Genomic DNA, 25,697 nt, shown 5'->3' with positions numbered 1-25,697 from the left:
GTGTGTGTGTGTGTGTGTGTTTAAATGTTGTATGGATGACCTGTTTTGCATAGTGTAAATATTTTAAGTTGTGTATCATGTACACTTATGTAAGTATCCCCTGCACATAGCTGTGTACTATGTTCACCTACAGATATTCCCCAGCACAGTGTGTCATTTGTAAATATTTCCGTGTGTTCTCATGTAGACATCGGTCTGCATATATATCATATATGCCAACAACGACAAAATGTCATTCCTAAATATACCTTGAATACAAAATGTGTGCTCCCATTGCTATGTACCGTGTACACTTGTAAATAGATCAGTTTTTAAGTTTCACCCGCTGCCAGTCATCTAGCCCGATTAGGTTTTAGTGTAGATAGCTCCCACTCCATCTAAAAACATTCTCAACCAGTGGTACTGAAGAGTGTAAAAATATTCTCAACCACTGCTACAGTTTGGTGGACTGTGGAAGGTTTTGATTTTTCTAGTCACAGTTATTAGTAATAGTGTGTAAGCTGAAAGTACCTCTGCATTGAACATATTAGAATCAAGTGGTAGCAAGTCACAGTAATAATTATCTATGCACTGAATATCGGAATCAAATTGTATCTCAAGAACTAAACTGTACCCCCAGAACTATATTGTATCTCAAGAACCAAACTGAATCTGAAGAACTAAATTGTATATCCAGAACTATATTGTATCTCATAAATCAAGCTGTAACCTCAAGAACTAAATTGTTTCTGCGAGAACTGAATGAATGAAAGATTCATAACCATTCAAACCTACCCTAATTGTGTATATAAAAGACGTGCAAGACACAGCTGACAGTTCTGAACATGGGTGCCGTTAAGGAGCTGAAGTTTAAGATGGAGAATAACAAAGTATATGTAATGGTTCCGTGGGATTACGCCTGTCGTGCAGCACGTGTTTCCTTATGGGAGCAGGAGCCATGCGTCCAAGTCTGAGTCCATATGCATATAGCAAACGTCTAAAATTATTATATTTCCTGTGCTTGAGGAGAACCACAGATGTGCTACGTACTACCATAGTGTGAAAGAAATAATGTATACATATTTTGAGGGAAAAATTCATTTATTTTTCATCCAACTCAAAAGTAATTTTATATTTTCATAATCAGACACGACAATCTTTTCAACCATCTTCTTCTTGAGTTGGTGGAGAGCAGGGGACGCGTAGAATTCCAGGTCTTGAATAGTGGCAAACTAAATGATTCGAAGCTTTCATGTGATCTTCTCCTTGCCTTTGACGTAAGTGGTGGTATCCATGTGGTCGAATATTTGAAGCGACGTCACCATATCTTTATACAGTATACCAGGATCATCGCAGCGAATTCCATTGTAGAAACGTGTTAACCTCTTTGCACTCCTTTGTGTTTTAGCACACTTTGCACTCTTGAATGATCTCTGTGATGTCTCTATCACACTGGCATTTCTGTGTTTGCTATGAATGCAACTTCTGTAAATATGAACTGCCTAAACTGATCATCATAGAAACCCTGAACGTCTGTAATGATGTTCACGCCTTGAGATACCATTGTGAAATGTTCTGGATATAGTGCAGCACTTGTTGATTTATACAACTCATTGCACAACACCAGTGAGCAGGCAATAGTTAATCACACAGTCATGTAGAACTAGAGTATACGCTGCAATGTGTTCTGGGAAATGTGCGAAGATTCAAATACAGTTCATACATCTATAGGTCCAGATTTAATTATCTTGCTCTGTTTTCAGCAGTCTATTACGATTACTGGCTCCAGATCCTTGAATTTCCGTGGGCATAGTAGACATCCCTTCTCTTCTACATAGTAAGAAGCACGGAAACTCACATACATGCCATACGCTAGACTGTATACCTTTTCATCCCATTGCAGGTGTAAATTGTCATATGGGTATAATCTAGAGTTGGTTAACCTAAAACTGTCAAATTGGATGGAATCATTTGGTGTAGTCTCTCTTCTATTTGTCTGAAACGAAAGTATGATGAATCTGGGGGTCTCTAATTGCACGGAGGTTTTAATAGACTGCCGGCCGCTAGTGGCCGAGCGGTTCTAGGCGCTTCAGTCTGGAACCGCGTGACCGCTACGGTCGCAGGTTCGAATCCTGCCTCGGGCATGGATGTGTGTGATGTCCTTTGGTTAGTTAAGTTTAAGTAGTTCTAAGTTCTAGGGGACTGATGACCTCAGAAGTTAAGTCCCATAGTACTCAGAGCCATTTGAACCATTTTAATAGACTACGTTTGTCTGCTTGCAGTTGGTAGCGCTGGGTACTTAATAATCTGCCATGACTGGAAGATAAAAATAGAAATACACCAGCATTCCAAACTTTTAAAAGCTTCAAACGCTGCTCATCAGATACAGTGACGTCTGGCATTTTCCATATTATTTTATTGATGGTGATCTCGTTCTTCTCTCAGGCGCCTTGAGTGTATGAGTTACCTGTTGAACTCTGTACCAGAACAAGTTCCTGTTTAGAATTCAGAACAACTCACCACATGTCCTCAAATTATCCTATAAGCAGTTTCAGAAGTGTGTGTGCAGAAAATTTCTTGTAATCCTACACTGTTCTACACACTGTCTCATGTATGAACCATCCAGCATTTTCTTAACTGTTCAAATCCAAGGGAGAAGCAGGGACATACAATATAAGAGTTGATGTTATACCTGTATTGTGTGTGTCGTCAATCTTGACCCCTTTAACATCGTACCATATCTCATGAAACAGGAACACGAAAGCATTACATGTAAGGTTCGATGCCACTGGAGGTGCCATCTTTTTTGTAAATGATCCATTAAGATATATGAAACTCCTACATGGGAGGATTACAGCATCTTGGTGTTTGATGACAATCCTAATTTCATAGTCCTTGTGGCTGAGGCTTAAGGTCTGGCGTATAAAACACTCATCGTATTGCACTGTGATAGATATATTGCGAGATTTCAGACCTGATGTTTTAAAAAACTTGTAGTTTGCACGTGCCTCGCTGTTGTGCTGTAAAGTGTGACACTGTGCGTTGTGTACATTGGTTTTATTCCTGGTGCCTACACTGTCTTCGTTGACAGTATGAGGATGATGGGAATCTGGTGGCTGCTGCGAGTCCTGGCTGATTGAAGACCACCGCCGCTTCCAGTGCCGACAGGTTCCAGTGAGTTGAATGTCGTCGTAGTAGTCGTCGTCGCTTTAGCCTTCGACAGTTCCCAACTGGTTGAAGCTCACCGCCGCTTCCGGGTCCTTGCACATTCGAAGTCACTGCTGGTTCCATTTTAGATGCAGTTGTACAAAGGTCCCTCACCACTGATCTTTTATCTTCTTCCAGTTGATGGGGAGAATCTGTAAATTGTATGAATCAATCTATTGTTGAGATAGGAGTTGGCAACTGTGTAATTTCGCAGAGAGTTCATCAATAGATTCAGTAACTGGTTTAAAGGTTTCTCTCAGTGTTTGCCCTCAATCCAAATGTACTAACTTTAACAGCTGTAACTTCTCTCGGACAGCCTTCTGTGTCACAATGACCTTATGCTTAGTCGACATTTTGTTATATACTAAGCGGGCTTCCTCAACAGAACATGGTTTATATATACTCCTATCAACTTTTGTAGTTAAGTCTCGCACATTATCTTCAATTCTATCAATCTTTACAGCTAAGTCGTTTACTTTCTTGTCAAATGGGGTAACACTAGCATCTAATACGTTAATTTCTCTCAGAACCTACAGGGAATAGATCTCTAGGTCATAACTCTATTTTAGAGAGATAGAAATTTTACATCTATGTGTAGAAGAATTCTCCGTTTATGTACACCGCCCTCCCAGGTGGGGTGCCTGGCATGCAGACAGACTTGTCCATAGCTTGATGTATACTAACATTCTAGTAGCCTCTTAGCCTCTTTCACACACACACACATATATATACACTCCTTCAAGTTGCGTCTATACCTACCATCGTTCAGATTTCTTGTTTTACCATTAACGAGAAACCCATACTGTGTGTGTGATTCCAGCAATCTCCACATATTTTTACAAATTCACTGAATGACACATCAATCGCTTCATGTTCTTAGTAAGTGTGCTTTAAATTCAAATTGTCTTGTGAAGGCTATAGTGAAGTTTACATTATCCCTTACCAACATTTTTGGGATTCTGGAATATGTCTGACTCAAATAAAACACTTCATCACACATATGATGTCCAAAACTGAAACATCGTAGATTTTGATCCTGGTTTTCCACAGCAACATGATCGAACTTGAAGACAGTGCGTGGCTTTACTTTCTGTGGTTGGAGGATTTCACTGCTTTAAGTGAATGTCATGTATGTTACGCCATGTATCTCATTCTTCCTCTTCCTCTTCTTCTTCTTCTGGTCTTCCTCCGCGCCATCACAGGACCAGTCACTTACAACAAAGTCCTTATGTCGTGGACGCTTCATCCATCCTGCCATGAAACCGACTACATCAGATATTGACGTGCATTAGGCTTTTTTAGAAAATATATGTCATCAACTAAGCTAAAGATTATACTTACACCTGAAAGTGTCATTTATCATTCACTTTATCAGTGACTTAAGACACTGACGTGATTCACACAACTTGCTGCTGCTGTAGTATTCTAGATATTGCACTGAAAATACTGATAGCTATAACATCATTATTATTTTCATTCAGTAGTCGTTTACAGGGTGCACCACTTCAACAAAATCAATTGGTTCTTTCTTCATCTTCATGCTTGTACAGAATTTGGCAAATAAAGCTTTCTTGCATGCACAGAATTCAGCTTGTATTTCCCTCAAAGCGATGGGTATTCCTTCAGTTTCTTCTTTTGGCACCGTGTTGATGATGTGTTCTAAATCGTCTACATGCACACTATACGTATGGAGACAGTTCAAAATGTCTTTACACACAGTTTGAACATGAGGCAACCGTCTATTAAGTCTTTCCAACACAATGGTTTGCACCATCTGTAGACCGAATAAGTTCATAATGGTGGAGTGCTGAAAATAAATGGACCGACCACCTCATCTCAGCATGAGTGCACCACCGACGTACAATGATGATATAGATAGCGTCAGACCAGCACACCAAATATCTGGGAGAGAATGGGATGGATCAGACTCTGTGGTCATCTGTTGACTGATGTAGGGTTCTGCATTACACAAGTCATCTCATTCCAACTCCGTAAAGTGCACTTTGTCAGTTCTCGGTGCATTTTTGATCTCTAACATGACATGCCAGTCACTATCCACTGATGCTTCTATACCAATATTTGAGCGCTTTGAAGCGCTAGCTGTTAAATTGTAACTTGAAGTGAATAGTATTATAACACTGGAAGGAACTGGCACCTACTCATCCACCACTAATACACTCTGTCCTTGTAGTAACACTGGAATGTTTTGGGATGGTGCATATGTCAGAGACCAGCACTGACCTGCGCCGTGTGGAGTAGGACTCTCAGTACACTGGTTCTTGGAGTCAGAGGGTGGCTGAGTGTCTTAGTTACACAGGTCGATGTTGAGGATAGATAACAGCAGCTTGTCCTGCTCCAAATGCTGGTGAGGTGCACTATAGGATCCCATGGTGCTGCAGGTACTGAAAAGTCTGAGGTTGCTGCAGGTCCCAACAACTTGGTGACTGCTGCTGCTGCCAGTCTGGACGCATTGGAGGCTGCCGAACAAAGAAGGGAAGCAATAAGCATCCGCTATAAGGACATGGAGTTAGACAAAGAGATGGAACTTGACAGAGAAAAGGAAGAAGTACTATGTGCAGTAATAGTAGCACAGACATTTAATGAGTACTTACTCTTCTGCTTCTTCCTATTCTGATGGGAGACGCTGGATGGTCTCAGCTGCTGCTGCTGCTGTTGTTGTCGTTGTTATGACTGAGACTGATGGGCTACGTCGTTCAGCTTTTGTCCTCTGCATCACTCTCATGTGACTGGAAGTATCATTCATGCATTCTTATTGGCTTTCAGGTGGTGGAGGGCAGGAATGCGTGTTCCTATTGATTCTCGAGGGTAGTATATTGGAGGTGGGGGGGGGGGGCGGCAAAAGCCATTTCAAGTTCCCTCAGTGGCAGATTTGTGAATTAACTCAGTTGTCCAGGATTGTTGGTGAAAAACACACATTTGTCTCTTACAAATATTGATGGGCCATTTCGGAAAAGGTAGACAGTTCCAGCGCAGGTAGCAATCTGTATGAGCTGCGAAATGCATCTTCAGCCACCCTGCTGCAACACCATTATTTGCTGAAAAGTATTCTTCTTACGCTCATCCATTATATTTTGTTACCAATCATCATGTAGGGAGCTATTGATGCAGTTCTCAGCTGCATGTTTACATGCAGTACACTTACTAAATTCCTCCCTGTTTGACACCAGCATCTCATCAATTGAACACGTTGTGAACACAGAGATGCTTACGCCAGAGTGGAAGAGTGGCTTATCTCTTTGCGCTTTGGAAGACTGACTGGACTTATCATGAATGATCAGCAGCTCCAACACATGCATCTGTCAGTATGAGTTGCGAAATGCACCTTCAACCCATCCAACTGCATCACCGTTGTTTGAAGGAAAACATTGTTCTTACCCTCACCCAATATCTGTGCTTTCCAAGCCTCATGCAGGACGCTATGGACACAGTTCTCAGCTGCATGATTATATGTAATATGGCTGCTCAACTCTTCCCTGTCTGAAACCAACATTTCATCTACTGAGCACATCGTACAGACAACTGGTGAGATCCTTACACACCAACAGCTCGGCACAGACTGTTTCCCCACCAATTCACAAGTGGGGAAGAAGAGAGGAAGTGAGGGAGGGTGGGATGGAAGGGGGGGGGGGGGAAAGGAAGGGAACTGGGAGAGGGGGGAGGAATGGATATGGTAATGACATCAGTGCGACGTTGTATATCAACCCCCAGGGAGAGGAGGTAAGAGAAGCTGTCATTTTGAATAAATTTTGCAACAATGCAGAGTGGCTCAGGACGAAGTTTATCCCACCACTAATGATAGGATTGCCAGTGGTATTGGTGCCACTGGTAAGGAAAGAAACATGAATGTGTGATAGAGAAACTTGTAATCGATGACCTCTCTTTGTTTTCTGTTGATTTGTTTTGGACATAATTAGAATCACACGTCAGTCAGTGGTAGTCCACTTAGTATTTTATATCCTTACGAAATATAAATCCATTTTATAAGTAATAAAAATTAGAAGAGCACGTAATTTCTCTGCTTTTATGCAAGCAAAGCAATTACTTCTGATGCAAGGACAGTTTACATGTGCAAAAATAAAAAAATCTATTTAATTTTTGTTGTTATTTTGTATTCAACAGATCATTTTTCATCTCGATTAAAGGAAAAAGTGTCCTGTTATTACAAGTAAGGGCGGAAGTTGTTTATGAATAACGGAAAGATGTTTTTATATAAGCTCGACGAAGTATTGAAACAATGTGTGATATGTTTTTGTATAGAGCTTTTAATTATTTTTTTTAGGAAACTGTGTTTTATAGCACTGATGATGAATCTGTATTGTTTTCTTTATTTCTATTACAACATACCCCTGTTTCATTTTACAAATCAACATTTTTCGAATAAGACCAGAATTAAACTTTGATAGTTTCAATTTTGCAATACATACTATTTATTTTTAAGTAACAGACAGAAGGATAACGATGTAGAACAAAAATATTCCATAACTTACGCAGCCCTTATATGTCCTCACTCAGTTTCGAGACGGTTCTCCCTTCTGGTTTCTAGAGGAACCTAGCAAGAGACTGATTGCATACACAAGCAAAGCAATCGAAATTAGGTAACGCCCTATAGGTATGCAACACACTTAACATACAGGTAACGCAGCTACGATGTTAATTGTCCAAAGTTCCTTGGAAAACTATCATAGTGTACAGTTACTTATGATAATCTACAGTAGTTTCACAACTCTAATCATTAGGCATTAAATAGACATGCTCGTTTGTAATCACTATATTAATATTAAATTTCTGTATATTAATACTTGGCGACTGCGATGTCACTTGCTTTGTCCTATAAGCGACAGTATGTAGCTATGTCTGTAACAGTCACGAGGAACAGTGTAGTCAAACAATGTATGAAGCCATTCAAAGAAATCTGTAAGACTCTGGACTGTCTGCTGCGTGTCTCAATTACAGGTAGTGTACCTCGTTGTTGTTGTAAATCAGTCTTACCGCTGGAGCCTGGTGTGTCGTGTACCAGCTGTCCCAGACTCTCTCCCGTAGAAGACAGCCGCAGAGTTAGCAGCCTGCCACCCGCAGTAGAGCTGGGATGGTCTCGGCAAGTTACCGAACAGCGGCCATCCTACAGAGACAAGTGAAATACCCTGAAATAAACGCCTGAAAACAGAAATATTGGATGGTTTATTCAAGAGAAAGAGCTGAACAAACTGAGCAAGTCAACAACGCGTTGTTTCACCTCTGTCCCTTAGGCAAACAGTTTCCACAGTTGTTGAATGTCGTTCTGAGGGATATCGTGCCAACTTCTGTCCAAGTGTTGCATTAGATCGTCAAAATCACGAATTGATTGAAGGGTTCTGACCATAATGCTCCAAACGTTCGCAGTTGTGGAGAGACCTGGCGACCTTGCTGACCGAGGTAAGATATAGAAACCATGAAGACAAGGAGCATAAAATCACACCGTATGTGGAAGGGCATTATCTTGCTGAAATGTAAGCCCAGGATGGCTTGCCCTGAAGGGCAATAACATGGCGAATGAGATTTTCACTCTGCAGCGGAGTATGCGCTGATGTGATACTTCCCGGCAGATTAAAACTGTGTGCCGGACCGAGACTCGAACTCGGGACCTTTGCCTTTCGCGGGCAAGTGCTTTACCATCTGAGCTACCCAAGCACGACTCACGCCCCGTCCTCACAGCTTCACTTCTGCCAGTACCTCGTCTCCTACCTTCCAAACTTTACAGAAGCTCTCCTGCGAACCTTGTAGAACTAGCACTCCTGAAAGAAAGGCTATTGCGTAGACATGACCTAGCCACAGCCTGGGGGATGTTTCCAGAATGAGATCTTCATTCTGCAGCGGAGTGTGCGCTGATGTGAAACTTCCCGGCAGATTAAAACTTTCGAGTTTCTACTGCTTGTCTTCGTGATTGCCAAACCCAACAGCGCCCAGAGTGGTTGCCGGATCTCTCCCCAATTGAGGACGTTCGGTGCATTGTGGGCAGGGTCTTGCAACCAGTTCGGGATTTTGATGATCTAACCAACCATTTGGACAGAATTTGAGACGATACCGCTCCGGAACATATCCAACAACTGTGTCAATCAATGCCAAGCCTAATAACTGCTTGCGTGAGGGCTAGATGTGGACCAACGTGCTACTGATGTGTTCTATTTGTTGGAGCTCTTTCTCTTGAATGAATTATCCATTTTTTCTAAAACTTCAATCACTTGTTTGTCTGTACACTTAAATCATATCTGCTGATTTGTGTCCCATTCGGATAATTCTTTCGGTGTGTGTCTTTTTTAGTGTTAGAGTCTGTTTCAGTTGCAAAAATATTGTGTTTAGGCCAACATGATCTTTTCATGTTACAAAATTACCTTTTTTTTAATACATACCTTTATTGACAAATGAATTTATGTTTTATATGTAACTAGCTGTATAGGAATCGTTTGCATTCTGAAGTGGGTAATAAAGTGCAATCAGTTATTTCATTTGTATACCATCTAACTATTTCAAAATGTATAGCTACAAACTAGAATTGCTATTTTGCGTTCGGGTACAAAGATCACTAAGTTTTTTGGCTGTCCAAAACGCAGACGCTGAACATGTAGTTGTCCTGCAAGGAACATGAGTCTTTCAAACCAACTCCACACCACTGGAATGCTTATTCTTGAGTGTTATTGATAGATATACTGTACGCTAATATCACCTGAAATTGATAAGTTATCTGAAAGGAGTGGAATTGTTGGTCTTAATATTGACTTGCGTATTTCACTTCCGGTCAATTTCTCTGCTTCTGAGGTGTTGTTTAGAAGCTTTCCTGCGAGGGCATACCGGGAACATTGAGCGAATTTAGGAATTATGTCGAGAAGTTTAAATTTTCATCCTGGTTCATCACTCCATCAACAGATTTTGTTACACCTGCTAAAATGCAACAGACACTCTTTGTTACACGGTAACTACGGGTACACAGTTATCAATTGACAGTTCTCAAAAAAGTTTACGCTGGGCCGACGAGAAGCTGTAGATTCAAAACAAGAGAAGAATCTTTATAATCTGTGGTCACGCAAATCCATCGTTCATGTGTGTATTCGCAGTCCAAAGAGGGATCCAATAAGCAGCTCAGTCACGTATGCATAGTGTCAGCGAGGTAGATACTGGAGTACAACACGGTATGAAGTGAGTTCGTTGTGGCAAGGCGACCGGTTTTGTTTCCTGTATGACATAAAAGCCTAGGTCCACGTGACTGCTCCAGTGTGCCTCTTATTGGTCGCTTCTGAAATCTTTGGCATTGTATATCGCGGACTATCGATCTGACAGTCTGGGGTAAAGATACAGAATCGTTCTCCACATTTTAAGGCGTTTAGTGTCGAAAGTGTCACTGTCAATCCTCTCGGTAGAGGGATCGACGCACCAGCGTGTATGATCTGGTGTCTGTGGTTGCATTGTGCTTTCTAGGGTGGGGGAGGGGGGGAGGGGGGAGGGGGGAGGGGTAAGCGGCATCGTCATGATGCTTCTGTTTCGGTTTCCTGGCCCTCACTGCTAGAGTAGGAAAGTGGTCCCACCCAACGAGTGACTCCCTTAGACGTCGCTGGACCTATGGTTGATTGCCTCTGCCTGGTGTCGAAAGCAGTACCAAGCCCGCTCCAGAGTTGGTGGCGGTTATATCAAGGTGGAAGCTGCTAGGTGTAGTCGCAGCTGGTTTTTGCAGTCATACCAGCCTCGTGCCATTGGCTTCTACAATCATCTGTCGTCCTCGGGCTGCTCTCATGACACCTAGTAGCCGTCCACGTACTTTCCCGAAATTGCCTTGTCCTATCTCTGTGACCAGAGAGCAGCGAGCGCGACGCTTCAGCTGGCGAGATTGTGTCGCAGACCGCAAGGGGTCTCAGTGTGTCCGGGGTCAGTGGCCATGCAGCAGTTTGCCATGGTGCGACTCTGAATGGGTGTTGTCCTGCAGGAGGCCAGTAACTGGGTCAGGATCTCGGCTTTGGATGCGTCTGATATAAGTTCTCTCATCTGCACTTGAAGGTGCGGACGAAGCCCTCTGCTTCATCATTGGAGTCTGTGTGGAATGGAGGTGTTGTCAGGTGTGTTATGCCATTTCGAGAGAAGAAAAATACTATATGAGAATTGAGGGCCATTGTTTGAAGAGCTTGTTTCTGGGGCCCCTGCAATAGTAAATATTTTCTGCAATGCGTTTATTGTTTCCCTTTCTGTGGCATTTGGTATCCGAATGACTTTTGGGAATTTTCAGGAGGCGCCAATGACAATGAGCCACATCTTTCTGAAGAATGGATTGGCGAAGATCTCAATTATACACACACACGGGCGCTGCGACACTGGTCTGGCATCGAACCGTCGCGGGCGGCCAGAGTGGCCGAGCAGTTCTAGGCGCTTCGGTCTGGAACCGCGCGACCGCTACAGTCGCAGGTTCGAATCCTGGCTCTGGCATGGATGTGTGTGATGTCCTTAGGTTAGTTAGGTTTAAGTAGTTCTAAGGGGACTGACGACCTCAAATGTTAAGTCCCATAGTGCTCAGAGCCATTTAAACCATTTTTGAACCGTCGCGTGGGTACTGACAGTTGACACGCAAGCAGTGCAGGAGCGATCCGTCCTCTCTTCGACATGCGCGATGCCGAGCCAATAGGCGCGCCGCCTTGCAAACGTCTTCATGTGTGCCGTTCCCCAACAGTAAGCATGTTTGGAGCCTATGACATGCTGAGGCAGTGGCGGCGTGATGATCACCTGCCAGTCGTCTGTTGTCAGCATCAGTACTTCCTGTACCATGTGTATCATATTTTTGAGAGAAAAGTACATGCAGAGTTTTGCAAGGGAGTGTGACTAGCTTGACCCTCCTGAGGACTCACAGGTCGTCTCAAATGCCTCGGGGTTGCTTGACTGCCCCAAGATTCTGTGAGCTCCAAACAACTCCCGAAATGGGTAAAATGTTCAGGACAAGGGAGCTGCTTTTGATTCACGCCCAAACTTTCTCATTGGTCATCATCTTTCTCCTGTAAGTAACATTCCCCTCGCCAAAGCTGCCCGTAACATAAACCCATTTTACTTCTATTAAGGAAGACCGCCTCATTATCTCATCTTCAAACGCAAGCTAGTGCCCCTGGCACTTTGACTTATAGGTCTCGCAGGTATCCCGCCAGACGCGTCCCGAGGCAGATTTAAAAGAATATAAAATCACTGCTCGAATTTAAATGTAAATCAGATAATTGCTTCCCTACGCACTGATAGCAACAGGTATGCCACCATCAAATCCTGTCACACGAACTGTCTTCCAATCACGAGAAATAGTGGTCGTCTTTTCAGGCTACCGTTGGCACAAAAAATAAGTGTCCAGACACTCTTCGATAATTTTACCAAACTCAGCTGTCCAGGATTCAATATTTTCTTAAAATTTAAATCTGGTTATTGTTTCAATTTTCAAACAGAGGCTCCAGATGACATATGAAGCTAGTGCACGGAGCCGCTTTATAGTATCGGTCTGCTACCTGTTATGAACCGCTAGCTACAACTATAGCTCAATTCTTTTATCTTGGCCGCTCGCGCATGCCCGCCCAGACGCGGGAGATTGCTGCGTTGCCAGTTGCACACGACGCACGCGCCAAGAGAAACAGCGCCATAGTATAGCATAGTTGGCAAGCTTACGTTTAGAGCGCGCAGTTCATGAAGTAAAGCCATCACGGCCGCATTAACCCTTTCGCTGCTACAAAGACGTGTTCCCTGCATTCAGCACTGTGCTCGATTTTGTCATTGCACTGCTCGCCTGTGCAGACAAATGGTGTTCCGACTGCTTTGACACTCTTATCATTCGATTCCACAAAAACTATTTGGCCCAAAAATTTGTTTTTTACACATCTTCTTGACTGATACCTTCCCCCCATAAATGACTTAATTTTGTTCCGATGTTCAATGCAGTTATTATGCAGCATTAAATATAGTAAACCACTGCACGAAATTTGAAAGAGTTTGCAGAGGTAAAAGTCTATAGCGTATACTTTCCGTATGGTCGATTTTAGTTGCCACAATGTTGAGAATGAAATGTGAACAAGATACCTAAATTTCATATAAAATTTACTGTATAACAATATCTCATTTAATTTAAGTACCACGTAGGTGTCGTATGTAATATTGAGAAATATTCCATCTTTCGCGACTGTAATAAAAGTTTTATTTACACTGGGCATGTTTAGCTTTATTTTAAAGCACTTCAATCAATCAAAAGGATGTAGACAAAATATATTAAACAAAACTGTGGACTTAAAAAAACATTAGGACTTGAATATATCGTCTATCAGTGAAGTGCTCTGAGCTATGTCAAATATAATTTTTGTGTGTGGCACACACAAACAGCATTTATTTGGTAAAGCACTGATCAGCCGACACAAACGTTGAATATTGTGTTACCGCAGCACAAAACTACGAAAGGTGACTTGGCAATGGAGGAGACAAAATACTGTCCACTGAAGATGCTTCAAAAGAGAGAAATGCGTCTTGTCTAAATATGTCGCTTATTACAGTTGCAGAAGAGGAATATATTTCAATACCATTGGTAAAACTGCGACTGTGGAACAAAAACAAGACAGAGAACATGAGTACCATTGTGTATGTGCCATACCTTTCATTGATTGAAGTGCTTTAAAATAAAGCCAAAAGCGCCTGGTGTAAATAAAACTTTTATTACAGTCGCGAAAGACGGAATATTTCTCAATATTACATACGACACTTATGTGGTACTTAAATTAAATGAGATATTGTTATACAGTAAATTTTATATGAAATTTAGGTATCTTGTCCACATTTCATTCTCAACATTGTGGCAACTAAAATCGACCATACGGAAAGTATACACTATGGACTTTTACCTCTGCAAACTCTTCAAAATTTCGCGCAATGGTTTACTACATTTAATGCTGCACAATAACTGCGTTGAACATCGAAACAAAATTTAGTCATTTATGAGGGGGAGGTATCAGTCAAGAAGATGTGTAAAAATTAAATTTTTGGGCCAAATAGTTTTTGTGAAATCGAATGATAAGTGTGTCAAAGCAGTAGGAACACCATGTGTCTGCACATGCGAGCAGTGCAGTGATGACAAAATCGCGCACAGCGCGGAATGCGGGGAACACATGTCTGCAGCAGCGAAAGGATTAATGAAGAGACAATGCACTAGAAATTTCAAAAAACTGCATTCAAACGAATAAAATTCGTGAAGTAAGACACTTCGATGTTGTTTTTAAAAAAAGAAAATATTATGCACCACACAAGGTTTGAACTCATAACCGTGCACTTAGTAGCTCAACACCTTAACCGTTACACTAACGCAGCTCACCTGGCAATGAAACTCCATGAGAACTCTAACAAGTCACGCAAAATACTGACAAACATTATTGGTACGACTGTGAATTACTCATGCTTCATCGATGTACAATAGGAAATAAACAATTACCGCTGTTTTTTATTGCGAAAAAGAGGTTTGTGAGGTTGATACAAACACCTTTCCTTGCTATCGCCTGAATTAGGAGTCTTATTGCTTGTTTGGTTTAATTAATTAATAGAATATGAAGCAATTGGTATAAAGAATGCATTCTCCAAACTTTCTATAAAAGACATTGCTTTTGTTCTATTACTTTATTTATGACTGAACATTTCTAAAACTGGAGACACTCGTCCGTGATCTGCACTGCAGTCGAGATCTGGCAACGTCGTTCTCTGTTCATTGGCTGGCTGAGTTTTGTGACGTCAGATGCGCAGAACGAACCTAAACTCGGCCGCCAACATAAATGACGCGCACTTTAGTAGGACACTTACGAAAAAGTCCGACAAAACATCAGTTAGCACTAATGACCTGCACCTGCAAGACCCGTTAAGTGCAAAAAGTACTTTCCTATATTAGCTATCACATTTTTTTGCTTGCAAAACATTGGTAGAATACGAGGGAAATGCAGTCGATCTACAAAAGAGATTGGTTGCAAAATACACGTTGACCCATTTTAAAATATTGCTCAAGTGTGTGTGTGACCCATGTCAAATAGAGCCAACGGAGATACCGATAGTGTAGATCCACTGGAGGGCGTCCTGGAGTTGCCTTAAAACTTGAACTGTCAGGCACTTGTAAGACAGACGCAAGCTATCCTGTGAAAGCCTGCTTACGAAGTTTCAAGATCCAGTTTTAGATGAGGTATCTAACAATGTACCACAGTCTACTATGTATTTTTCCCGTAGGCACAGAGAAGAAAAGATTAGACGAATTAGAGTGTGCACATAGGCGTTTAAGCAAATGTTCTTTCCGTGCTCCATACGTGGATGGTACTTGAAGAAACCCTGATAACTGGAACAGTGAGAAGTGCCGTTTTGGTGCACATTAGTGGTTTGCAGAGAGTAGCTGTTGATATAGAAACATCTGAAATACAGTAAAAGTAGAAAATAACAGAATTCACGAAAAATGACCCAATCTGCACTGCAGCTACATGATTACTCTGCAGTTCACAGTTAAGTGCCTGGCAGAGGGTTAACAGAATCACCTTCAAGCCACTACTCTACCGTTCCACTCTCGAAGAGTGTGCGGGAACAAAGAACACTTAAATAATCCGTACGAGTTCTGATTTCTCTTTCTCCCTATGCAGGTGGGCGCCAAAAAAATATTTTCACACTCTGAGGAGGAAGTTGGTGATTGAAATTTCATGAGAAATTCCTGTCACAGTGAAAAAGGCCTTTGTTTTAATGGCTCCCAACCCAATTCGTGTATCATATCCATGACACTCTCTCCCCTATTTCGCGATAATACAAAACAAGCTGCTCTTCTTTGAACTTTTTCGATGTCATCCGTCAATCCTATCTAAAGCGGATCCCACGCCGCACAGGAAAACTCCAGAAGAGGGTGGATAAGCGTAGAGTAAGCAGTCGCTTTAGTTGACCTGTTACATTTTCTAACTGCTCTGCCAATAAATCGCAGTCTTTGGTTAGCTTTCTACACAACATTATCTACGTAATAGTTCAATTTAAATTACTCGTATTGTAACCCCTAAGTATTTAGTTCAGTTTACAGTCTTTAGATTTGTGTGATTTATAGTGTAACTGAAATTTAGCTAATTCTTTTTAGTGCTCATGTGGATGATTTCACACTTTTCATGATTTAGAGTCAATTGCCACTTTTTTCACCATACAGATTTCTTGTCTAAACCATTTTTCAATTGGTTTTGATCATCTGATGACTTTACATGACGGCAAATGACAGCGTCGTCTGCAGACAGTCTAAGAGGATTGCTGAAATTGTGTGCTAAATCGTCGATGTGCACCAGGAAAAACAGGGGGCCTATAACTCTTTCTTAGGGGAACGCCAGATATTACTTCTGTTTTACATGAAGACTCTGTCAGTTACTACGAACTGTGACCTTTCTGATAGGAAATCATGAATCCAGTCACACAACTGAGACGATACTCTATAGGCACTCAATTTGATAAGAAGTCGCTTGTGAGGAACGGTATCAAAAGCCTTCTTGAAATCTAAAAATATCGAACCAATTTAATGGCCCCTCTCAATAGCGATCATTACTTTGTGAGAATAAAGAGCTAATTGTCTTTCACAAGAACGACTTTTTCTGAATCAGCATTGGCTGTTTGTCGATAAGGCGTTTTCTTCGTCGTGATTTATAATGTTCGAGCACAGCATTTGTTCCAAAATCCTACTGCAAATCGACGTCCTTAATATGAGTCTGTACTTTCACGGATCATTCGCATTTCCTTTCTTGGGCATTGGTTTGACCTGTGCAACTTTCCAATCTTTGAGTACAGATCTTTCTACGAGCGAGCGATTGCATATGATTACTAAGTGCGGAGCTGTAGTATCAGCATACTCTGAAAGGAACCTTTCTGGTATACAACCTGGATCGGATCTTTTGCCTTTCCGCTACATCGAAGATATCTACTTCTAAGTTACTTACGTTGCAAGCTGTCCTTGATTCGGATTCTGCAGTATTTACTTCGTCGTCTTTTGTGAAGGACTTTCGGAAAATCTTGTTTAGTAACTCTGCTTTATTGGTGCTGTCGTCAATAGCATCGTCGTTGTTATCGTGCAGTGAGGGTATTCACTGCGTCTTGTCGCTGATGTACTTTACATATGTCCAGAATTTCTTTGGGTTTTCTGCCAGATGTCGCGACAGAGTTTCGTTTTGGAAACTATTAAAAGCATCTCGCATTGAAGTTCGTGTTAAATTTCGAGCTTTTGTAAAACTTCGCCAATCTTGAGGATTTTGCGATCTTTTAAATTTGCATGTTCTTATCGTTGCTTCTTTAATAGTGTACTGACCTGTTTTTTGTACCATGGGGGATCAGTACCAGCGCTTATTAATTTGTTTGGTGTATATTGCGATGGTGGGGTGGTACTGCAAATAAATTTCCACCCACATCGTGGTGAGTCTCTTCTCACACGCACACTTCCCAAAAGTTACTGAAATGCAGTTCTTAGCCGGAAACAGCTACAGAAAAAACAGCTGTACACCTCTTAACCACAAGTCGCACTAATTTTTTGTTTTCGGTGGAAGGTTAATAATACTTAAATGAAGGTATTTACGTGCGTAAAATTTCACTGTAATACGGTAAGCTAGCATACACCAATTACTTTACTCTAAGCTGTACAAAGTCTGAAAAGTCCATATGTACATTTCATTCATGACCGTAGCCAGTTTATTGTAATTATTAGTTGTCCTCCACAGAAAGTTTACAAACGGATTGTTTCTTTTAGAATAACTCGCTGGAGTTTTGTTATAATCAGTCTCACGTAACAAAATATTTACGTTCGAATTTAGCTATTTAGAATGTCATCAAAAATTCTGAATTTCACACCGTGCATTAAACTGAACTATCTTCTAAACTTTACGGCACTTCTCAAACATTTTGGTACCGAAATATCGGAATATTAATAGTTTTCATCGGAGCACCTATCGATAGGTCCGACCACTATTAGATCCAAGCCCCGACTCTGCTCACTTCTCCACACAAAAGAAGTTTCTGGTTCCCAAAGTACACTCGAATATGCTAATTTCTGACTTCCAGAGAAATATCACAGCCAGTCGGAAGACAGTATCGAACCCTCTCAATCCCGCGCATGTATACATAACTAATCAAAATTTATCACTGAATCAGGACATTAAATTAACATAAATAAATTTTGAAAACCCACAAATATAAAATTAACTCCCTCTTAACCGAAATCATAATCTCATTTCCGCAGTACCATAAATTGACGAAGTAGTTTATAACAAATTCCTCAGTACCAATGACTAACTCGTACGTCATCTCGAATATTCCTCACAAGACCAGTTACTCAATGTATAGCAAAAAACCTTCACACAAAACATTATTTCACATTCACATCTTCATTCACTCTCATATCCAAGCACAATTATAATATAAATTAATAAACAATTAGAAAATTAAACAAACAAAAGTGCAAAATGAAATGACAGAATTTCATAAGAATTCGTGGTACTTGTTTTTTTGATATGTCGGAAAGAACGCTGTGTCCAGGATAGCGCAGTCGTTAACGCACCTGCCTAATAAGCAGGAGATCGCGGGTTCGAGTCCCGGTCTGGTACACATTTACGCTCGTCGCCCCTGACTCCACATAATGTCCTGCTGCAGGTGACAGCAGCAATTTTCTTCAATTTACAGTGATTAACGCACCTGCCTAATATGCAGGAGATCCCGGTTTCGAATCCCTGTCTGGTACACATTTACGCTCGTCGCCGCTGACTCCGCATAATGTCCCGCTGCAGCTGGCAGCAGTAACTCTCCTCAGTTTATATATGAAATTATTTTTCCAGCAGCTCAAACAGTGTCCGTCAGCTAGTGACTTCTACCAGACCGCACATAAACTAAATACACACGGGCAAGTGACGCCACTTGTCCAGCGCGTGACATACTGACCGCCTGTTCATTGCTCTTATGTGCGATCTCAATAGGCACGATGTACGATGCTACGGCTCAATATTTGTCAAATGCCGTCGATATTATTTCTTTGAATTTAAATCACATCTGGTCTGGACACAGACCACAAACTTATCAACTCAATAGGTCTGTCCGCTCTTTTTTTCGCAAGACAAGTGCTAGTCCCGCCATTTTATGGAGTAATTTCGCATATTTTTATTTGCTTGTCATTTTCACTTTCGAAAACTGGCTTTCGTGGAATTTGGAGAAATGATATTATGTCGACAGGTAGTGATACATTTTTTTTAAATTGTATACCTAATATTCTCTTTGACGTAATCATGGAAAGTGTTTTCTATTGTGTTTTCTATCGGTATCGGTCGCCACTGACCATCATCAGAACGATTGAGAGCAACAACAGATGGTCACCAAGTGTCAAATGCTAGTCAACCACGTGAAGGTATTCTTAATAGTTCTGATGGCCGAATATGGTTATTGGAATCTCTCGTAAGGTTTACAAATACTTTCGCCATCTTGACTTTTTTCGTCAGTTTTACAGTAGTTGGGGGATTGGAAAGGGTATAGTTACAGCAATCTTAGCTGTGGACCAGTACCCTCCGATATATTTATGAGCCTAACTTCCATCTGGCTAAAAGTATCTGCAAGCAAATGGAGCACTTAGTATTATATGGAAGGCGCATAAAGGTCGAAAAATTTGGAGGAGGAGGAGGAGATTAGTGTTTAACGTCCCGTCGACAACGAGGTCATTAGAGACAGAGCACAAGCTCGGATTAGGGAAGGATGGGGAAGGAAATCGAAGGAACCATCCCGGCATTTGCCTGAAGTGATCTAGGGAAATCACGGAAAACCTAAATCAGGATGGCCGGACGCGGGATTGAACCGTCGTCCTCCCGAATGCGAGTCCAGTGTGCTAACCACTGCGCCACCTCGCTCGGTCGAAAAATTTGGCGTAAAGGTTTGTATTAACCCTGTAACAGCGAACGGGCTCCTAAATCCTGACCGCCATATAGCAAAAATTTCTGCCCGATGGCTGACACCACCTCAGTGAAACCAGTAAATATTAACGGTTTTTAATTCCTGTCTCCCTTCTCTCTTTCTCCTACTCCCCCCCCCCCCCCCCCACCTCTCTCTCTCTCTCTCTCTCTACCTTTGCACAAAGGTAAGATCTTTATTAGTGATCTGTCGCATTAGAATCGAGAAGAAGATCAAAGTATCTCGAGATACTTTCAGACCGACAAAAATAAGTCAACTCCGTTACGAAACTACAATTCTTATAAAAGTAAACATTAATGTGAGAAGCTTCGGCTGAAAATTGCTGTAGTCTTCATTTGTACTTAAATGTTTCATGGTTACTGTTCTTACCTGTGCATTGGTAACACTGATGAAGCCTGAAAAATGAAAAAAATGAAAAAGTTGATTTCAAGTTATGTTGTATCGGGAACAACCACTGTAAATATTATTTAAATCTGACAAAGAATTTAGTACAAGTTTGTACACTACGCTTAAAATTTTTGCATTGACAAAGATGAAAGTTTAAGCTACATCCAAGCTACATCATTGTTTTGTAATAATTCTCAAATTCTCCAGCGAGATTTACATTGGTCTGTAAAAGTTTTCTGCGAATCCTGAGAATTGTTTGGTTCTACAAGAACGATATTTAGGCGATTACGATGGATGGTTCACGAAATTTATTACGTCTGACGCTGCCAAAACCGTATTAATAACGTCTTATTTCAACATAAGATTTCGATTTCAGACGGTAGAAACGTTGGTGTAAACGTTTCTATAGAAAAAAAATCATTCCACTATTCGACGATGTTGGCAGGCATGGTCACAGGGCTGAACACAGGATCAAGAAGGAAGTGGTCGACCTAGAGAGGTGACAGAAACTGAGGACCGAGCAAACGCCAGAGAGGATCTCAGAACCCATAATTCATCATTACTATTGATCTGACATGCAACTGGTGCTTCGGGGAGGCAAGAACTATTAATATGCAGATCACAGAAAGGGGACTGGGCTGATGTTGCCCCTTTCGCCTGTTATCATTGACGTCTGTACACCAACAAGCCATTTTGCAGTGGCGTGGGTCAGATTCGGTCTATAATCTCATTGACTGAAGTAGAATTGTCTTCAGCGATGAGTCCCGCATCGCACTGAGCCCAGATTACTAGTGAAGAAGCCGGCCGCGGTGGCCGAGCGGTTCTAGGCGCTTCAGTCCGGAACAGCGCGACTGCTGCGGTCGCAGGTTCGAATCCTGCCTCGGGCAGAGATGTGAGTGATGTCCTTAGGTTAGTTAGGTGTAAGTAGTTCTAAGTTCTAGGGGACTGCTGACCTCAGATGTTAAGTCCCATAGTGCTCAGAACCATTTGAACCATTTGAACTACTGAAGACGTACCTGGAGAAGCCCTGGGCAGCGGTGAGACACCAACTAGACTATTGCCCATCATATGGCTTGACAACCAGAAATGATGGTCTGGAGCGCCATTTCATTTCGTAGCATGTCTTTGGCTGTCATCTGCGGTACTCTTTCGGCACAGTGGTACGTCTACGATATTCTACGCCCCGTTTTGTTGCCCTTCATGGCAAGCCATCGTGGGCTTACATTTCAGCAAGATAATGCCCACCAGCATACGGCGAGAGTTTCTACTGCTTGTCTGCTTGCTTTCCAGAGCATACCTTGGCCAATAAAGTTTCCGGATCTCTCCCTAATTGAAAACATTGGGAGCATCACGGGGAGGGTCCTCCAACCAGCTCGGGAATTCGACTACTTAAAGCGCCATTTGGACAGAATTTGGCACAATATCTTTCAGAAAGACATCCAACAACTTTGCCAATCAGTGTCGAGCCGAATAGCTGCTTGCATTTGGACCAGAGGTGGACCAATGCGTTATTGACTTTCTGGTTGTGAAGCTCTTTCTCTTGACTAAATCATCCAATTTTTCTGAAGTAGTCATTCGTTTGTGTGCACACGTTCATCACATCTACCGATTTGTGTCCCATTCGAATAATTCCTTCATTGTGCGTCGTGCACTTGATTTTTGTGTGGGGTTTATGAAAGACTCAGCACCGAGCGAGATGGCGCAGTGGTTAGTACTCTGGATTCGCATTCGAGAGGACGACGGTTCAAACCCGCGTCCGGCCATCCTGATTTAGCTTTTCCATGATTTCCGTAAATCGCTTCAGGCAACTGCTGGGATGGTTTCTTTGAAATGGCACGGCCGCCTTCTTTTTCCATCCTTCCCGAATCTGATGGAACCGATGACCTCGCCCTTTGGTCCCGTCCCCCAAATCAACCAAAGACTCCGCCTTCGTGTCTCTCCTTCCAACAACTTTGGATCAACCGCCATGGTACACAGCAGTAACTTCTGGGACGCTCGCCAAAGCTTGGGTCGAGTTTGACTGTCGTCCGGACGTTTACTGCGCGCCCGGTTGAGAGCATAACGGATATTTGTCACAGGTAAATGAAAAATTTTATCTTAAACCCAGCTCCAAAACTTACACATGTCTACGTATATGAAAAATACACCCTTGTGCATTCGGGTGCTTCTTTTGAAAATAAAAATATTTAGCGAGATGAGTTAATATTCACCCAAAGTTTCCATCTTCATTCATGCAGAAAATTAATCTAGTAAAATCAAATGAATGTGTTTGAAACACGTTGTAATTTTTGTACTGTTTATGGGCATATGGAGAAATTCATCCAGAAGGGCAAGGCTCTAAAATTGCCAGTTTTGATACAAATTCAGAACTCCCCCTCTTTCCGCTCCCCTTCGCCAGGTCCGTCATGTGGCCGCCAATGCTAATGCCAGTGCTACTGTTCGACAGTAACATATGAAAGTTTAGAAAGAAAAATTTAAGGCGTAGTGTACGGAGATCGCCGGCCGAAGTGGCCGTGCGGTTAAAGGCGCTGCAGTCTGGAACCGCAAGACCGCTACGGTCGCAGGTTCGAATCCTGCCTCGGGCATGGATGTGTGTGATGTCCTTAGGTTAGTTAGGTTTAAGTAGTTCTAAGTTCTATGGGACTGATGACCTAAGAAGTTAAATCCCATAGTGCTCAGAGCTATCTGAACCATTTTTTTGAAATGTAGTGCTATCGAAGAATGTGGATAGATAAATGAAAAAAGTACTGCAATGACTGATGATGTTATTAAATCTGCGGAAGAAGGAATAAGGTAGTTGGAGATCTGCTCGGTATCCAGGCGTAAATAACCTTGCACTGGAAAAAGTACAATAATGAAATAACAGCTGGTTGATTCAAATGGCTCTGAGCACTATGCGACTTAACTTCTGAGGTCATCAGTCGCCTATAACTTAGAACTAATGAAACCTAACTAACCTAAGGACAGCACACATCCATGCCCGAGGCAGGATTCGAACCTGCGTCCGTAGCGGTCGCTCGGTTCCAGACTGTAGCGCCTAGAACCGCACGGCCACTCCGGCCGGCAAATAACAGCAGGGGCAAGCAAAGACTAGAATACGCAAAACAGACCCTAGAGGATATTTGGTGTAGCAGTAACGTGGAGCTATGCTTGTAGAGCTGCCACCTACTTATATCTTCTGATGATGTGCATTTATAGTCGCTTTATTCCTCTTTCTAGTATCTATCCACAACTGCCCACTTAATTTTTACACTGTGATCCACAAGAGTACGATAATATGCTGCATGCAACTGTTTATTTTTTTTTACGCTCGCTAATAGGCGATAGTAATTATAATCTCAGGAAGAAGGGCACTAGATGTTTAAAGCCCATAAAGAAACGAAATTCCTTTTGTGCAACTGGTTGCTGATTTTTTCAACAGATATACAGTTGCTTAAGCTGGATCAGGTACTAAATTTGTCGTATTTGCAAAGTAAATGTGTTGTTTTTACTGCACAAATATGTTTTAAAATGACATGTAAGAAACCATCATCGTTGTTTTCTGTTAATCAGCGGCTGTTTCTGTCCAGGGGGTTTTCTACTGAAGTGGGCATATCCGTCCTATTGGATATGCACCACGAGTGTCCGAGAGGCAGTTCTTTGACTTTTACTGAAACGTTGCACCGGATAGTCAAAAAGTGTAAATGTAATGTGAAATGTGCACAAAGTCATAGAGGAATTGGTACTCAGATTTAAGTTACACTGCTCAAGTGTGTATTTTACCACGTGTATCCACAATGGATGCTGCGTTTACTTACAATAGTAAGATTATCATAGAAGAAAAATGTGAATACTGATGTAGAAACTGTATGTAAAGTGACCTGGCCCGAAATGATTTCTGCCGAGGAAACAAAAGCTTCATTGAGGCATTTCTGGCTGCTTCAGGGTTTCTATCGACAATGTTGAAATCAGATTTGCCTTCGGGAATCGGGACCCTAGGGTTTTCGCACTGCACCTGAAACTCCTAACCATCCACACTTCAGGCACCTACATTAGTCAACTTACCCAAGCTGGAGAGAATGAGGACTATCGAGCACACAGTGGCCCGCATTGTGAATGCAGTGTGACTGACCAGGCGCCGTAGACTACAAATGAGAACGCGCGCTCGTTCGTTACACGCCGACGGCGGCCGAAGCCGATAACAGTAATTAGACGACCTGCCCACGTTTCCTGCAGGCCACTCAGCAAGGACACCACTTCTCCTTTTCCACGTATCGTATCTCCACACGTTGTGTTCCCTCTAGCTAATGAACTGAAGGGTTAAAGCAGTTCACTGCTGCAAATCATAACGCAAACCTTTTGTGACTCTTGGTGTCTGTGAACACTCAGCATCCTGGGAAATAACATCAGTCATGCTTCACTTTCACGCACAGGCAAATGTATACCCAAGATCTGAGCTAGTGGGAAACTTATTCGTTTCAAGATGAATGGCGATACAGTTTTGAGATTTCATAACAAAGAGTTCCGGGTACACTGACTACAAGTCAGTATCCATTACCTGCTCCGCCTTACTAGAAACTAAAACTGAACTGAAACGTCTGAGTGTGTAGCAGGGCAGGATTCGAGTTCTGCACATCAGACGTATGTACAAAGTACAGTCAAATGAAAAAGATACAGGTGAAAAAAAGCAATTGAACTGTTTATTATTTCAAAAGTTATCACCAACCTGTGTGAAACAAGACGGTCAATGCCTTTATCGAAAATGTTGGCCGTCGCCTACGGAAATAATATAACCCAGCAGTTTGTCCTCGATGGCGAGTGTTCATCGGAGACAAAGGTATCGTCAGGAGTGCCCCAGGCAAGTCTGATAGGATCGCTGTTGTTCTCTCTATATATATAGGGCGGGCAGCAATCTGCGGTTGTTAGCTGATGATGCCGTGGTGTACAGCAAGGTTTCGAAGTTGAATGGCTGTAGGAAGATACAAAACGACTTAGACAAAATTTTTAGTTGGTGTTATGAATGGCAGCTAGCCCTAACTGTGGAAAAATGTAAGAACAAACCTGTAATGTTCGGATACAGTACTACTAGTATTCTGCTTGACGCAGTCAAGTCATTTAAATGTCTGTGCGTAACGTTCAAAAGCGATATGAGGTGGAACGAGCATGTGAGAATTCTG

The 25,697-nt window shown here is 42.0% G+C and overlaps 1 protein-coding gene across 2 annotated transcripts in view; it reads right to left on the bottom strand.

The window, feature by feature from the left end:
* LOC126481353 (uncharacterized) overlaps positions 1–24,710 on the bottom strand; it is a 68,028-nt gene extending 43,318 nt beyond the window's left edge. For both annotated transcript variants that reach the window (XM_050105049.1, XM_050105050.1), the window contains exons 1-3: positions 24,586–24,710; positions 20,524–20,549; positions 8,197–8,326 (exon numbers count right to left, since the gene is read on the bottom strand). In XM_050105049.1, coding sequence (XP_049961006.1) covers positions 8,197–8,326; positions 20,524–20,549; positions 24,586–24,631 — 202 coding nt within the window. In that variant the 5' untranslated portion in view covers positions 24,632–24,710. The remainder of the gene's footprint in view (positions 1–8,196; positions 8,327–20,523; positions 20,550–24,585) is intronic.
* Positions 24,711–25,697: the final 987 nt, after the last annotated feature.

The sequence above is a fragment of the Schistocerca serialis genome, chromosome 5, assembly GCF_023864345.2.
Source record: "Schistocerca serialis cubense isolate TAMUIC-IGC-003099 chromosome 5, iqSchSeri2.2, whole genome shotgun sequence".
NCBI classification, from domain to species: Eukaryota; Metazoa; Arthropoda; class Insecta; order Orthoptera; family Acrididae; genus Schistocerca; species Schistocerca serialis.
Note: the sequence above shows the minus strand (reverse complement) of the source record. Positions and strands in the feature narration are given on the sequence as shown.